Source organism: Alosa alosa, chromosome 6 (assembly GCF_017589495.1).
Source record: "Alosa alosa isolate M-15738 ecotype Scorff River chromosome 6, AALO_Geno_1.1, whole genome shotgun sequence".
Taxonomy (NCBI): domain Eukaryota; kingdom Metazoa; phylum Chordata; class Actinopteri; order Clupeiformes; family Clupeidae; genus Alosa; species Alosa alosa.
Window position 1 is genome coordinate 19,128,006 of NC_063194.1, and position 17,660 is coordinate 19,145,665.

Here is a 17,660-nt window from a genome sequence, read left to right on the forward strand (position 1 = left end):
TCTTGATGTTTTTGATGTTTCTTGATTTTTAAAAAAAATGCAGCTGAGGATTATGCCCAAGCAAGTCAGGTTGAAAGCCAAGGAAGTAAGCTCTCAAATGCTTTTTATCTCATGTTTTTATCTGCTACAGAGCCTGAGAAATTAAGGTTTTAGCAAGCGTTGACATTCTTTGACATATTGTTCTGAAAACCCTCAGGTTTTGAGAGGGGGTTTACAGAAAAGTATTTAGGCATAAAAAGGCCCTTTTTAGCAGGCGTTTTAGGCCTAAATGGGTTAAGGAAGAACATTTATTTATTTATTTATTTACGACCAGGGTTGGATTACTTTGAAATGTAATCCATTACTGTCTACAAATTACATGGCAATTTTTGTAATCAGTAACGTAATCAGTTGGATTACCAAAAACATGTAACGTAATTTGATTACTTTAGGATTACTTTTAGATTACTTCAATAAATATGCCCATTAAGTAAGACACCACCACAGAATTGATGAAAGAATTCTCATTCTATTTTTCTTCTCCACTCTTTATAAGGGCACACCTGGCCAAATAATTTAGCTTTCACTGGATTTTTTTGACCCAGGGACATGGCCTGAGATTGGCATAAAAAAGGGAAGCATTAAACCCAAATGACACCATGTCTTTTTTTTAACCAGGGGGACCTGGTGACTTTCTCAAAGTAAACGGTAACACTAAAACAAGAGGCTACATTAAGATTAGGAGGAAAAGATCAGGCAGTGTGTCGAGAGACCTGCCCCAATAGTAGCCTGTAAGTAAGTATATCTTTTGATCCCGTGAGGGACATTTGGTCTCTGCATTTATCCCAGTCTGTGAATTAGTGAAGTTGAACCGGCAAGCCCAAAGGCCGAAGCCCTAACCAGTAGGCCATGGCTGCCCCAAAAGGCAGCATTTGAACATTAAACCACACAATGATCCAAAACATACAGCCAAACAAGGCAAGAAATAGTTAACAGGGGCAGCTCTGGCCTACTGGTTAGCACTTTGAACTTGTAGGAGGGTTGCCGGTTCGGACCCCGACCAGTAGGAACGGCTGAAGTGCCCTTGAGCAAGGCACCTAACCCCTCACTGCTCCCCGAGCACCGCTGTTGTAGCAGGCAGCTCACTGCACCGGGATTAGTGTGTGCTTCACCTCACTGTGTGCTGAGTGTGTTTCACTAATTCACGGATTGGGATAAATGCAGAGACCAAATTTCCCTCACGGGATCAAAAGAGTATATATACTTATATACTTATATACAGAGAACAATATCAACATTTTAGAGCGGACCTCAATCCGTCAAAAAAGTGAGCACAAGGCCAAAGTGATGGCAAATAATCGTTCCTGCCTCAAAACCCAGATTGCTGCTAAAAAGGTGCAGTCTACAATCACTGTAGAGACATGAAAAGGCTTGGTGGGTATTATATGAACCATTTTGAGAGCTGTGGTGGTAAATAAAGATGTTTCCAGTGATTGTTTAAAAAGGGTATGAATAATTTTGAACACGCAATTTTTTATAAAAATTTTAAAAAAGATAAAAACATTTTTTTTTGATTCCCTGTTTACGATACACTATTCATTCAGTAGGTTAACTGATCTACTGGCTTGCATCACTCAAGCCTATGTCACTAACCTACCTAGGCTGTGAAATTAGGCTACTGCTGGAATTAATGGCATTTGAGTAATGGGCTACACAACCATTGGAGATGGCTCCTTCTAGCTAACTATTCAACACACGTCATGTCTGCTTGTCATTCATGTAGTGCTCAACAAAATTATATAGAGATGATCACTGTAAGACACTTATCTCCTATGATCCAAGAGATTTCCTTTAAAGCCCTCCTTACACTGACAGACTTTGGAAAGATTTGCAAAGATTTGGAAAAGATTTTTGAAAGACTACAGTCTCAAACCCTCTCACATCTAAAAACAAGTAGTAGAGTTTTAAGTCACAGACTAAGATTTTGCAATGACTAGGGATCTTGCAGGGTCACTATTTACAATTAATACCCATCGTGCAATAGATAAACAGGAACTGAAAGGATAGCCTACTAAACTCAAAGTCATATTTTCGTGTTTCTGCAGCATTGTTTCATGCGTGACATCCCTAACCGATATAGAGTTGTTCTGTCACGTGGAAGAGCCAACTAAATATGTATAAGAAATTACAAATATTATAAGAATAACAAATAATCATATAGGCTACAGCTGTCGCCTACTTTGCCCCTTCCTGTTTGGTGTTTTTATAGTTCACGTCACTATTTGCATGAGCCACGACTAGAAAGACTTGCGATAATATCAAACATGTTTGATATTGTCGTGAATGGCAAAAACTAGAAAAAGGACTGACTTGACTGACTTAAAACCGCTAAGATTGGCACCTTACACTTAACGATCTAGTTGACGGGAGCGCGCTGCAATTCCAGTACAACTCCCATGATATCTGTCCGACTTTGGAAATGTAGTCGCCGACTGTGAAAACAGACCAAAATCGTACAATGTAAGGCCGCCATTAGTTTTTCGGTTTTTCAACCTTTATTTTAACTAATGACATAGAAAACATTTTGAATTGCATCCACACAGTAACCTAAAACTGAAAGACTGTAAAACTACAAGCCTTCCTTTTACAAACTGTCTTAAAGTGACAGGAACTCAATTAGACCTACACACCACCAATTCCATGCAATGACATTGAAGATAAGTGTAATTATTTAGCTCACAAGCGGAATGTGGCCTATGACATTAAGCTTTCATTTTCAATGAATTGTGAACAATAATTTTCTGTATCATTTTTGTTTTGTTTCATATCAATTTCTACCAATACTATGAATGAAAAAGGACAAAGAGTGCTTTGTTAATGGCATTTCATGCTTTGTTCATGACACCTTTTTTTCAATTTCAGTTTTTGCCGGTGTTTACTGCATTTTATGCATTCATAACAGAAATGACTGGGATTCGGTATTCGGTTCAGGATTCGGCCAAATCTTAAAGCGTAACTCTCGCCAAAATGCAACCTAGGGTATTTTTGTGAATGTACCCGAGTCAAACTTTCGTTTAAAAGCATAATTACGTCCGAAGCGCCACTTTTAAGCTTGACCATATTGTCATTTTCGGGTCAAATGGCCTTTTGAATGGGATTGCTAGGGGCACTACTATTTTGATGCATTACCACATCAAATTCGCTATTTTTAAAACACTAAGAAGGCTCGACACAACATGAAACTTTGATCGAAGTATCACTAGGGTCTCTACACATTAACTCCAGCATTGAGAACATTGTTTGTGTACACACAGTTTACTAAAAGAAAATAGTAATACTACCACTCGATGGGAGAAATTCTTACACAGGAGGGCTTTAAATAATGGATCCAGTATTCGGCCGAACCTTAAAAATTAGGATTCGGTGCATTCCTAGTGTTAACCTCTCTAACCCAACAGTATTCTAACGTTTAGAGATACGAGATACTTAGAGATACGGCTTCTTACATGTTTGTGCATAACTTAATTGAACAGTTTGGTCTCCATAATTGACTACGTTGTGATAAGACCTTAGCAGAGTGAACTTGGAGGCTAGTAGATTTCAAACAAAAAAAAGCCCTTACATGTTGTGAGACTATAGAAATTAAATGGAATTGAGTTAAATGCACACCAACATGCTTACAAATTAACTTTCCAGTGGTATACATTAGGGGTACTGTAGTGAACAAAGTAAATACTCACATACTCCCAAGCTGTAAACCATATATTCACATATTGTTCGACCATTAGTGTCTCGCAACTCTGTAAATGTAGCGTCACCATCTAGACAGCAAAAGACACAATGATACTTAAAGAGCAGTGTAAATTTTTTTTTTTTTTTTTTTTTTAAACAACAACAAAAAAAAAAATGTGTGTGTGTGCGCGTGATTTCAGCTGGTGAAACCTGACCGTGAATGTCAGCTCGATACAGAGTCCCCATATCAGCACCTCCACCAAGAATGTAGAAAAATTCATTCCCCGTATTGGATGTGGGCACAGGTACCAGCTTTTCCACACAAAATGAGCGCAACACTTGCTCCCATGCATCTGGAGGGTATAGGGACAGAAAGGCAGGCTATTGACAAATATTTTTTATTAAACTATGTAATTCCTTGGTGTGTCATGCAGTATGAAATACAGTGCCATGAAAAATAAAATAACTGGCCTTTAAAAATAAAAATCTGCCTGCTTCTATGGGAATTTAACATACTTGTGTATACTTATGCCCCCTGTATTTTAAGAAAGAACATTTATTCATGTACGATACATTATTCATTCACAAAGAAAATTAGTGTCCTGAAATGTTGGATTTTTCCTCATTTTTGCATTTAAGGCATTAAGATCAACTTCCAAAACATGTTTTTTTTTTATTTTTAGTCAACTTTAGCATGAGTGCACATTATTTTTCATGACACTGTAAATAATGCTACATATATTATTAAAATTAAATTAAAGGTGCTCTAAGCAATGTTATACGATTTCTAAGCCAAAACATTTTTGTCACATACTGCAAACATCACCTCACCATCCGCTAGCTGCCTGTGCCCTGAATACAATGTAAAAAAATGCGGTCTCTTAGGACAGCCCAGGCTCAATGACAACAACAACAACTTGGTCCAACCTGGACCATAAAAGCATACCGTATTTTCCGGACTATAAGTCACACTTTTTTTTTAGTTTGGCTGGTCCTGCGACTTATAGTCAGGTGCGACTTATTTGAAAAAAATATATAATATAATGTTATATAATGTTTTTAAATGTTAATTTATATTAACTGACATGAACCCTACGTGAAACATTACGTCTACAGCCGCGAGAGAGCGCTCTCAAATGCACAAGTCCTGTGCACTTTCAGTCAGAGATTAGTGCTTAGCTATGCCTGAAACACACGTGCATACCTAAATCGTCAAATTATAGCCGGGATTCTATTTATAGCCGGGCCTCAGATTTGGACAAATAAAAGCTAGTATAATTTTGTTTCAATTTAACTCATTAAAGAGCTCTTCTTAATATTTTATATTGTCGGTTGGTAGTGTTGCCAATGAAAAGTCATTGTCCTACACCATGAGTCTCTAACACGTTGCTCTCATTGCTCTCAAGCTGCATGCCGCTCCCTTCTGAGCTAGAGGCTGAAGCAGTAACCTACATTTAAACACAATTGTTGCTGCCAGGCATCAGCCTATGAATTTTATAAAAAAAAGTAAATCATGCATAATTTAAAAAATAACTACATTTAGGCTATCTTAGACCTCACCAATAAGTGGATGGCAATCGAAATCCCGACACTATATGAAAATGAATAGTGAGCCATTAAATACCCGACAGATTTCAGTGGTCATCAGTCCCGATATTTAGCAATATAATCAAACAGTCCAAGCGTAAATTAAATCTCAAATTGAACATCTGCTTTGATAGCCTACCCATACCGCTCCAAACAAAAAGTAGGCCTATGTCTCACAATAAAACGCAAGACATAAAGGACTATATAGCTGACTCGAATACAAGCCATGGCCAAATAAAGGTGCTGTGCTTTGCGCAGCCTAAATTTGAGGATTTACGAGTCTCCTAAACATTCCTCAGTCATTATCTAGACATGCATGAAAACATTTGAAAACAAAACTCACTGCCATGTAGCCTAATATTTGAGCGCTGTTTTGCTACTGATTATCTTTCACGTAATGAATACGCACAGAAAGTGAAAGTATAGGCCTACTGTGTCTTTGTCTGTTCACGTCCGCAATCGATTATATCGTGAAATGGAGAAGTCATCCACGTTCTCTCGCGTTATAGGCGGTCATGCTTCTGTGTTTGCAAAATTCCTGATCGCTAAACGTTTGTTTTCCTTTCCTGACGATAGCGGTTGATGTTGAAGCACCTAGGCTATAATTTGACTTCAATTTATGTGACAAATCCTGCTGAGAGAGAGAGAGAGCAACGAGAGAGAGGCACCCCCAAAGTGGTCCTGCGCGCGCATGTGTGTGTCCGTCAATAGTCCCGCATTCAGGCCGCTCTATTATTATATTAACGTCAGACAGCGCTGTAAAATGTGTGGAATTTCTCGCATTATGATGGCTAGATTTGCGGGACTTTTATTATTATGCTCAATACTAAGTAATAATTTTTTACCAAAACCCGCAATCCCGCGCTGGAATTTAGACCCTGGTTTTAACCCATTTACTCCTAATATGCCAGCTAAAAACGCCTATAGAATCCTATGGCATTTTAAACTAAATAACCTCATTTCCTGAGGGTTTTCTGAAAAAATACTAAGAATTGTCAACATCTACCAAAACCTTAATATCTAAGTCTCTGTACACCTAGAAACATGAAATAAAAAAGCATGCTGCACTACCAGCAACCAGCAGGAGAGTCAATGCTGCAACAGCAACAGGCGGGAGATAGAATGTTGCGTCGTGCAGCATCCAGCACGAATGGGTTAAATGCGCATCTTTTTTTCTCTCGCTCTCTCGGAGGTGGCCAGCCAAGCAATTGTTCTGCTGCCAGCCTGTGCCAATATATTGTCCAAAATGCTTGATTGCATTGCATTCTCCACATTTTTAGCTAAATTTTCATGTACCACATCAGCATTTTTGTTCAGTGATTTTTTTGTAAATTGCTTTACAATTAGTGTCGGGCCCTTGCCAGCAGCCTTCAGCTTGCCTCTTGCCATATTCACTCATTCGTCTTCAGTAACATTCCCTGTAGAATTCTCAATATTTTTGGCCTCAATGTCCAGTTACATAGTCTGTCTGCTCTTGGTCTTGGATTTTGTGAAATATTTCAAAATATCACCTGCTTGCAGCAGCTTGTCTGCACTTCCTTTTAAAACCCATCTTTTTTTCTCTCTCTCCAGCATTTAATCTGCTGCTTGGCTTGTTCTCTCCACAGTTACATTTTCATGTCAAAAATGCTTTTGATTGCATTGCATTCTCCACATTTTAGTTACATTTTCATGTACCACATCAGCATTTTTGTTCAGTGAATCTTTTGTAAATTGCTTTACAATTACCGCCGGACCTATAGGCCTATCGCCTGCTTAGCTTGGTCCTGCTTTTAGTCCCTTTTAAAACTGCATCTTTTTCTCTCTCGTGAGCATTTAATCTGCTGCCAGCTTGTGACTCCACATCGCCCAAATTGCTTGATTGCGTTGTATTCTCCACATTTTAGATACATTTTGGTCTACCACATGGCATTTTCTTTCAGTGGATCTTTTGCTTTGCAATTACCTTCCTGCCCTCCTCTTGGCTGCCTTCACTCCTTCGTCTTCATTAACATGCATCTTTTTGGCCTCAATAATCCAGTTACATAGTCTCTGTTTTTGGTTTTGGATTTTGTGAAATACATTTCTAAATAAATGCGAATTATAGTCCGGTGCGACTTATATATGTTTTTTTCCTGCTCATGATGCATTTTTTGACTGATGCGACTTATACTCAGGAGCGACTTATAGTCCGGAAAATACGGTAAACTGTTCCAGCAAATTACCAACGAGATGTTTAGGAGAGTTTCGATTGCACAGGAGGGAGGGGGAGGGAGTAGCGAGCTAGCTATCTGTTTTGTTTCAACGTTAATAGAAGTGACGTTACCCAACAAACGCCTTTAATTATCTAAATAAATAAATACTCTCTAAAGCCCTCCTTACACTGACAGACTTTGGAAAGATTTGCAAAGATTTGGAAAAGATTTTTGAAAGACTACAGTCTCAAACCCTCTCACATCTAAAGACAAGTAGTAGAGTTTTAAGTCACAGACTAAGATTTTGCAATGACTCGGGATCTTGCAGGGTCACTATTTACAAAACTGCAACTAGATTCCTTTAAATTATTACCCATCGTGCAATAGATAAACAGGAACTGAAATGATAGCCTACTGAACTCAAAGTCGTATTTTCGTGTTTCCGCCATTAGCTATGTTGTTATACATTATGTTATACTTATGCGTTGACATAAGACAATTACACCGATAACTCAGTTATCAAGTAATATGAAGTAGGACATTCTACCAGAAACATACATTTTGACTTCAAAAACATTTAAATTCTTGAATCTGAACATTGAGTCTTTTGCTAGATATGGGAAACTATCTCAAGATGCTTTTATTGTTTCTTTCTTATTGATCACATCCCTGATTGTATCTAACATGTTTTTGTAAACACCATAAAAATATTAGCAATATTATAGACATACTGTATAGTGGATGATAAGCACATAATAACCTATTAAATACATTAAAAACATTAAATTAAATACATACTCTGTGATTAATTAATCTAAATTGATCGCATGCATCAATTTTTGCTATGGACATATTTTTGAAACAATTTTGGCAGATTTGGCACATTATAGACTTTAAAGTTCAACGCCTCTCTCTTTTATTATAATTTTCCCTTTGGCTCAGGCATCAGCGTAGTGCCTGGTGTCGGATTTTTAGCATGATAATTGCAAATGACTGAAGTTACCACTCACTGTCAATGACATGTGCAGAGTAGGCTACCCTAACACCAAGGTAAAATGTGATATACCCCCCCTGATTTTTCTAGGGATTAAAGTGAAAAAAAAAAAATTGTTTGACTGAACTTTTTTTTTGAAGTCATACGTTGTTCATATCTACCTACAGAGATGGCACCCCTTTTGCAGTCCCGACCTATTGGTTTTTATTGTACAAAAAGATGCAAACAGCAAAGTAAAGTGAGTATTTGCCTTATTCACACGGTGGTCATTGTTTAAACCAAAATGAGGCTACAGGGTACACTATATAATTACAATGCATAGAACATAACAATCCTATGGTTTGTGTACCCTGTAGCCTCGTTTTAGCCGCCGTGTGAATAAGGAGAATTGCGAGTGTTCTTGATTGAGATTAAGTTTTCCTGATGAACAAAACAATATTTCAGTACCATCCCTGACCATTGCTGACTAGCCATTGCTGTTATTTTCTACTGCAGCAATATTGTAGAAAGGCTTTAACTTACACTTATTTAATTACTTTAGGCCAAAAATGTTTAAATGGGAGATTTTTTTTCTTGTTAATATGCAATTCAACACCAAGTAAAATCTATAAAATCAAGTTTGCAAGACTTCCCATTTCCTCATCAAAGTAACGAATCAGAACATTGGAGATCTTATTTTTTTTGTCCATATTTCCATTTGTTGCCTCATCAGCATTTAATGAAAACATGGTAGTTTTGAGTTTTACAGACAACTCAGTTTTCCAATGAGCAGCAATACTGTGTGTGCTCATGCAGGAAGTCTGCACATTTAATAATGACAATCTGGAGAGGGCACTTTTGTCTTCAGCAACAGATCGTATAAGGTTGACAAGAGGTTGCGATATGGTGAGGGACAGGTCGTGTTGCGCTATGAAAGAACATGCATACTTTCTGAGCGCAAGCACAAGCGTTAACCTTATGGCGGTCTTCTGATTGGTGGCATGCTAAAACTGTTTCCTATTGCATTTCTTTACACCATGGCTTGCAGTTCTCCCCCGTTTCCAACAGCCAAGCCCATCTCCATTTACTCCATTACTGTTTTGTCTATCTCAGACACCTGTGCCTTCCTTTAGCAGGTTCTAGTAGGCCTACTGGTTATGGTTTTGTGCTATAAATAATAATAATAATAATATTTTATAGCAAAGTTTTAAGTTGACTATTTTAATTGCATGGTTATTTTTTGTCAACATACACTCATAACCTTCTGTTGTTAAAGCAACACCAAAGAACCTTTCCTCTGTCGCACGCACGCTATTTGTTTATCCAGCAACGGCTTTGCAAATAACGATGTCCATAGACAAGGTAGAATATGTTGCATGATTTTATGAAAGTACGATGTATTGGGACATCATGCAAGTCAAATTTGTAGTTTCTCATGTCTCATTCCATCGAACTACAGATCCGCTACCCGATCTGGCAAACTTACATAGTGCGGTTATAGCCAATAGAGGGCCGCGAAGCGAATGCAGAAGTGCCGTTCACCCTGTTACGAGTTGATGAACCACGGAAACAATTTTGGAAACATTATTTTAAGGTACAAAAAAACTCTTTGGTGTTGCTTTAAAAGTGTAGGCATAAGCAAAATAGGCTATAAGGCTGTCTGTGCGTCACAAACACGATTGACCCCCTTACACAACAGCGATGATGACAGTGATTGTATTATAACCGTATTATTTTATGTTAACACGCTCAGTCAAAACCTTCCGTCCCAAATTGTGAAAGATTGGACATGTCATAACAGACGGGATAATAAATTGCATAGGCTACAATTAATATTGCGTTGCTTTACACATAATGTTAGTTGCATTGATTAAAAACTGTAGGGCCACAATGTATCATATCCAAAAAAGTTAAACGGATTGGCCAACCTTATCAGCTGTCTCGATTGTGTCACTATAATCCTACTTTTAGACCGTTAGTCCTCCAGACTAATGTTGTCACGATACCAAAATTATGACTTCGATACGATACCTGCCATAAATATCACAATGCAATACTGAAACGATACTATGGCGAAATCCTAAGATATCTGGAAAAGAAAGGACTCATACCTCCTCCAAGTGTATTGAGTCATTTGTGTTGAATTCGGTGCACTTTTGTAGTGTGCAGGTCAATTCTGGGTTCTAAACTTCTTACATAATTATTATTTTTATAGTCAGTAAAATAGTAGGCCTACTTTGTGTGATTAAGTCCTTTATTTTTTGTTATAGTTCATTTACATTGTGTTGTGTTTTGCCAATAAAGTAGCTTAAAATAGCCAAGACTAGGCTAGATCAAGGTCAGTGCTGAAATTACTGCATGCAAATCACTGAATGCTATGCAGAGGGGCCTCATCTTTAAAGTCAAAGTCAAAGTCAAAGTCAGCTTTATTGTCAATTTCTTCACATGTTCCAGACATACAAAGAGATCGAAATTACGTTTCTCACTATCCCACGGTGAAGACAAGACATATTTTACCAATTTAGGTCTGATGTACAGTGGGCATCGCTTTCAAATGACCACTTCATTCGCGCATTACGCGAGGTGTGATTTTTGGGGGGAAGGGCCGGATTAACTGGGCACAATTGTCTGATGGCCCCCCTTCCCCCCAGCCAACTTGAATCGGGTGGTTAGTTAATAGGCATATCGTGAAGATTTTTCCTGCCATCTAAGGCACGAAAGCGCATCTGTGAGGCCAAGCCTCACCAAGTAGCTCGTTTGTTTACAACTAACATTCCATTTAATTAAACTGCTTTATAGGCTATGCGAAATAATTTTCAACATTTTTTGAATATTAGTGTCGGGTGAATTGAAATGTTCTCAAAGTAGCCTTATGGCTGAAAGCTGCTTGGGACCCCCGTCAAGCAATATAACCATACAAACGCCTTCCTGCACTCATTGTTTCAAAAGGAGTAATTTTGGCTTTGTCAGAACTGAAGAGCTGTGGACGGCCGCGGCACGGTATGCCCAATGAAAATAAATTAACATAGCGCAACACAACACAACACAGACCCGCTTCTCTGCGCGTCCGTCACTGACATGAACGAAACACAGAACCCGCTTCTCTCCACGGCAGTCACTGACAGTAACCTAGAATAAATGCATGGGGAAAAACACTTCCCCATGACAAAGACATCGTAAAACACTGAAAGTTAATATTTTATCACTAGCAACATTCATCTGTCCTTTGTCAAATGTATTATGTTCCAAGTACCCTATGCGTAATTCTGCTTCATAAAGTTGAACAAATACATTTGCTTATTTCACAGAAAAATATAAATAGCCAGTCTACAGTGCAGAGTTGGTAAGTTATGGTAGGCCAACCTGCAGTGAACATACAAACAGGGGAAATTATTTCTCTTGCAGCTGAGTAGCCTCAGGTGCTTTGAGACATAAGGCCGAACATGCAAGCGCCAATGAATCGCGTGCTCTCCACGACAATCAGCGCCCGTTAAACTTAAATAGGTTAACATCACTCTAAGTTAAGCCTTCAAGCAAGGAAAACGATGATTTGAAGACATCCATTTCGTTGGAAGGGCAAGGGGGTAGCAACAGGGCAACACAGAGACAGGCCCGATGGCAGGGCTGTTTTGAGAGTATTAAAATATGGGATATTCTACGGGGAAACATTAAAGCGGCAAGACAGCGGGGAAAGTTAAAATCGTGATAAACACGGAAAAAAGTTGGCATGCATTGTTTTCGTCCCGTGCACAGGGATTTTTTGTCATACTATTAATCACATATGATTATTTGTGAAATTGTGCAAACAGGCACAACACATTTGAAAAGGAAGGACTGGTAGCATGCAAGCTCACGGGAAAGATTGATTTAAGAACGTTATCACAAAGTGTGTGGCTGTGGCGCTGGGCGAAGACAATTAGCAGGGGAGGGTCATGTCTTTTTAACAATTCTGTCGGAGGGTCATTGAACAATTTCTAGCAGGCAAGAGAGGGTCATGCAACTTCCAACTGAAGCACTCAAAATTCCTCCGGTGGCCCCTTCAATAAATAACGATCAGTCCCTAGATTGCTGCTGGGCTATATGTCTTGGTTCTGTTAACAACTCATTGTCAAGCGCGCTAGCCTATCTGGCGGTTGCATCCATTACAAACAAACATGCAATGTGAGCGTCTGGGATTGGGGAGAGCACTAAATGCTCTACTGAATAAGCCTGAAGTCAAACCTTTAAATGAAAAACACTCTTTAATAATCCAAAAATAAACCGCTAATGAAGTAAACTTGTGACCATCAAAAATCGTTTGGCTGAACATGCGGAGGTTAATATGCTCCATGTTTTGTCCAAACTGTCTATCATCGTTGCACTTGGAGAAAACCGAATGTTTCATTAGGTCCCCACGTTTCAATCGTCCGGTTGTACCTACTCAAAACGCAGATAGAACCCTTATTATTCTAAGGTAGCGAAATAGCGTTCAGCATGATTCATGCCCAATTAATTCCCCTGTTAAAGTGTTAAGCCTTTGTAGTTTGGTTTTCATGATAGCCTATGATAAACGGCTTATGGCCAAATATTTGAAAGCGTTAAAATACAGTAGGCGATAAACCGGAAAAAAGTTGACAGTGATTTTTCATAATCACTTTGGAGGTCATAGAAAAATGTATTGCTGGCGAGGAGGGTCGCGTCTTTTTGGACTAATGCTCCCAAAACTCCTCCGGTAGCCCTTAAATAAATAACGAACAGTCCCCTAATGAAGTAAACTTGTGACCATCAAAATGGATTTATCGCCTGTAACTCCGTGATAACAGGGGCGTAACAGGAAGGCATTTGGTATGGCTGAGCAACGGAGGTTAATACTCTATATTTTGTCCAAATTAACCAAATATTTCTTTATTAGGGCAGGGCAGGCATATTTCTGGCTATTACATTATTTCTAAACCAGTCTGCTAAAGTCTGTAGTGAAGTCTGTGTAGGGTTTTCCAGGCTCCATTTCTTTTTTTTACGAGACACCCTGCTCACTTGAGCCATCTACCGGTTGTTTGGGTTGTTGCAGCGTCTCACTGGAAAAATACAAATTAAAGTCGCGTGATACGCGTGATCCCCTTGCATGGACCCTTGAGTGAAGCTGGCCAAGTCGAAGCACTGCCCACTGTACAGTATAGGCTTCCCTAGGCCTTCCCGTGTTCATGGGATTTCTTTGACAGTTGCAAAGGGAAAAATGTGAGGATAGTCTTCTTTTAAGCCCAGTGTACAAGTACAACGTTCCAACCACTCATGTCTTAAGTCAGATAGGCCTACACCATTACCTGTTGCAATATGTCTGTGTGCATTCCTACATTAGCCCTCACGTCTATTTCTTTGATAACATGATTTGCTACGTAACAATAAACGCTATTATTATTAGGACTCAACACGCTTTGGTGGTATTATATGCTGTGGGCTTTAATTAAGCGCATTTGGGTAGCCTATCTACATCAGGGCAATACTTACTGAACAAATTGCAGTCTACATGCCATGAAAAATAATACCAGTAGTACTGACCAAACATGAAATAGATTGTTTACAAGTTATGGTAATGTTATTCTGGTGTGAACATTGCGCTTTCATCCGTTAACACCTATGATTACATCTCGTTATGTCTCCGTCAAAATAATTACAGCTCGTTATGTCTCGTCAAAAATTCATTGATGGAAGGAAAGTTAAACTTTATCCCAGAGAACCATATCTCGTTTCATAGGCTAGACTAAAACAGAAGAGAAAGAACTTGGCACTAACCATGTAATTAGGTGTTTTCTATAGCATATTAGTTAACCTGTCATTCTTTGAACAAAAATGTTGGGATATGTCCTGCGAGTGTTTAGCCAAGTTCCATCGCGTAGCCTACTGCTTTTAAATGACTTTGAAACATATTTCACAAAGCGGGGCCTCTGTGGCTCTGATGAAAACTGCCTTCACTATCGGCGATATATATCGAAATAGTTGCAGATTTCACTTCACCTTTTGTTTTATCCACAAGGCGAGGGGCGGTCTGCAAAGAACTACTGTATGTTGGCGTTGGCTGCGCACTCACTCAGAGCTGCCTGCTTGACCGCCCCACTTGCCTAGATCGTGCAAGGACAGTGAGGCAACAGTTCAGCGCCAGACCTGAAACGCTAATTTTAATAAAGTATCGATTCTAAAAATGTCGAATCGTGTCGTTTTTTTTTATGCGTGAGAAGGCATCGTGATACCTTTTTAGTATCGATACACCGTGCAACACTACTCCAGACGTGTTTTTTTAAGCAAACGCCCCAGGCTAATGAGACAAACGTGTAGCTACAGCACAAAGCGAAACTCATGGCTGACGTATCTTCTTGCGCGGTCACTGATTGAGACACAGAAAGTTCTCAATAACACTATTAGGTCTTTAAACATTTAACATCACATTTATTCATCGGACCTAATATTTGTAGTTGCCTTAAGAAAAGGAAAAGAAAAGGTGATAGACCCTTTTTTTTTCTCATCAGATCTGCATCGATCTCAAATATGCTATTTCTAAAATCAATTTGACGGAAACCCGACGGAGAACTTTAATCCTTGTATGCTACAAAACAAAAATAAATGAACACCCATCACTGGGCCGCTCAAAATGTTTAGCCAAAGTCCACTTTCAGACTGAAATGGATAAATCTGGCCTTGGTAAAGGTCTGTGCTCCCTGAGCGCCTTTCAGTTATGAAAACTTTTCAACTTCATGTTTAACTATAAGTGACATGGGAAATATAATGCTAACTGGAATAACATAACTGATAATAATAACTTTCCAAGGCAACTTTACGCTATTTGTCCATTAAGTTCTTTTTAAGTAACAAATCATATCTGCCTACTCTGATAGGAAAATGTGTGCCTGGTACGCAAAATACGTGCAGGATGGCAGGTTGAGTTAGTTACCTGAGGAGCTGGCTTGAAGCGCGAGCAGAGAGTAGTTTCCAACAAATTGATGCAGCAGTTGGTTTTGTCTGATAAAGACGGTGCTCTCAAAGGCGATGGCCTCCTGGATCGTTAATGCAAACTCCGCCTGGGGGCATCTCATCGAGCCGACCCAGCAACTTTCAATGGCCACCTGAAACCGAAATAAGCAATTGCGAAAGGCTGATTTTCAGTTTATAGTACTTTATAGGTGTGTCACTTTTTTTTTATATTACTGCATTCTTAGAAGGTCCATGACACAAAAACTGCTGTTGAGAGCTTAGAGACATAAATTAAAGTCACTGGACTATATATATATTTATTTATTTATTTAATTATTGGCACCTCTGCTAAAATTGATTAAAAACGGGTATAAAAAATTATCTGATGGTGATTTATTGTAATCTCACAATGAAAAACAAATGGGAAAAATCCAACCTCAGGGAAGCAAATTTATTTTGCGAAAAAGAAAAATCTCATAAAGTCCTTCCCGTCCAATGTGTTTTTGTTAAATATTTAACAAAAACACATTGCTCACAATTTTTGGCACCCCTGCTTATAATACCTTCTTAAGCCTCCCTTTGCCAATAAAACAGCTTGTAATATTCACCGATGACACCCCATAAAGTTGGAGAATACAAAGCACCAGATTTAAGACCGTCCGTCTTTAAGTCTCCCCAGATCGTCCAGATTCCTAGGTCCACACTTGTGCATTCTCCTCTTTGACCCAGCCCACTATTTTTTATGGAGTTTAGATCAGGGGACTGAGATAACAATGGCTGAAGCTTGATTTAGTGTTCAGTAAACCATATTTGTTTTGATCTGGATCTTGTTTTGGTTCATTGACTTGATGAATGATCCAATCATGACTAACTTTTAGTGTCTTGTCAGAGTTTGACAGATTTCCTTTGAGAATGTTCAGGTTTTTCTTGTTGTTCATGATACCATGCACCTTAATTAGATTCCCAAGGCCGAATAAAAACAGCCCCACAATAGCACAGCACCTCCACCATAATTCTCATTAGGTATAGGATTCTTTTCAGTATAGTCATTTTTCTATACAGTATGCCAAACACATCTAACGTGTTTCTAGCCAAAGAGCGCAATTTTCATTTCATCTGACAATATACCACACTTCCAGACAAAGTCACTGTACCATTTAGTAACTCTTGCCTTGGTAATTAAATGACTGGACAGGCTGTTATCTAGCGTGCCCTCTAAATAAGCTATTAGCAATGAGGTCACTTTTGAAGATTTTTTGGGGGACTTGGTGACCCCAAGATGACAATTTTGTCTGTAACTCTCCAATAGTGGTTCTTATGGAATTTTTTGGAATCTTACCATCCTCCATACTGTACGTGGGGGCAAGATAACCTTGGGTCTTTGTCCAAGCATGTTTGTCACATTTTCAGTTGATTAGAACCATTTAAATCATTGTTTTAACTGTAAATATAGGCATTTCCAACAAAGTACCTAGTTTAGACATTCCCTGACTTACAAATGTCAACACACTTTCTTTTTATTTAAATTTAGTGTATTCTCTTGTCTTTCTGATGTTGAAAAATGACAAGAGGATTTAGCCTCTGTCACTTTCTTTTCTTACCTTAGTGAAAAAGAAAGTCATGAACTACTTCTGAAAGTTCACAGACACTCTGATTAACTTAAGTAAATTGAAATTAGATAGGAAAATGCTTCTGTTAGGTTTTGTAAAATTTTTCAGGGGCGCTAAAATTGTGAGCAACATGTTTTAGTTAAAAATATTTATTTCTTTATGAGATTTTCCTTTTTCTCAAAATAAATTTGCTTAACCTTTAAGGTTGGATTTTTCCTCATTTTTTTTTAAATAGTGAGATTACAAAAAATCACAAACAGATTATTTTTTTATACTGGTTTTTAGTCAACTTTTGCAGAGGTGACAATAATTCTGGAGGGTACTGTGTATATATATATATATATATATACCTAATCTTTCCTTAAAAAGTAATAATTTGGCTCTCTCCAAGGAGTCAAACATAGGCCCATTTCAACTTAGTCTTCCTTAGTTAGACTGTGCATTATGCAAAACGTCCTAAAATGCCACCAGTAATAGTGAGTTACTTTAAGTAGCAGGGTAGCAAGTCTTATTCAATTACATAAACACAATGCTGGTAAAAAAAGTGTCTGCTTAAGCTTGTACTGTTTAAATGTGTGGAGTGGTAAGCAACTGTAAATTACCACAAGTACATAGCTTTAGTTAGTAGATCATTTTAGTAATATTCTGAAATGTTTGTTGTAC

General features: G+C 38.4%; 1 protein-coding gene across 3 annotated transcripts in view; it reads right to left on the bottom strand.

Annotated features, from left to right (window-relative positions):
• LOC125296230 (cation channel sperm-associated auxiliary subunit gamma-like) overlaps window positions 1–17,660 on the bottom strand; it is a 147,729-nt gene that overhangs the window by 90,464 nt on the left and 39,605 nt on the right. For 2 of the 3 annotated variants that reach the window (XM_048246015.1, XM_048246014.1), the window contains exons 9-11: window positions 15,368–15,539; window positions 3,927–4,064; window positions 3,720–3,800 (exon numbers count right to left, since the gene is read on the bottom strand). In XM_048246015.1, coding sequence (XP_048101972.1) covers window positions 3,720–3,800; window positions 3,927–4,064; window positions 15,368–15,539 — 391 coding nt within the window. The remainder of the gene's footprint in view (window positions 1–3,719; window positions 3,801–3,926; window positions 4,065–15,367; window positions 15,540–17,660) is intronic. The other variant, XM_048246016.1, reaches the window with a different exon arrangement.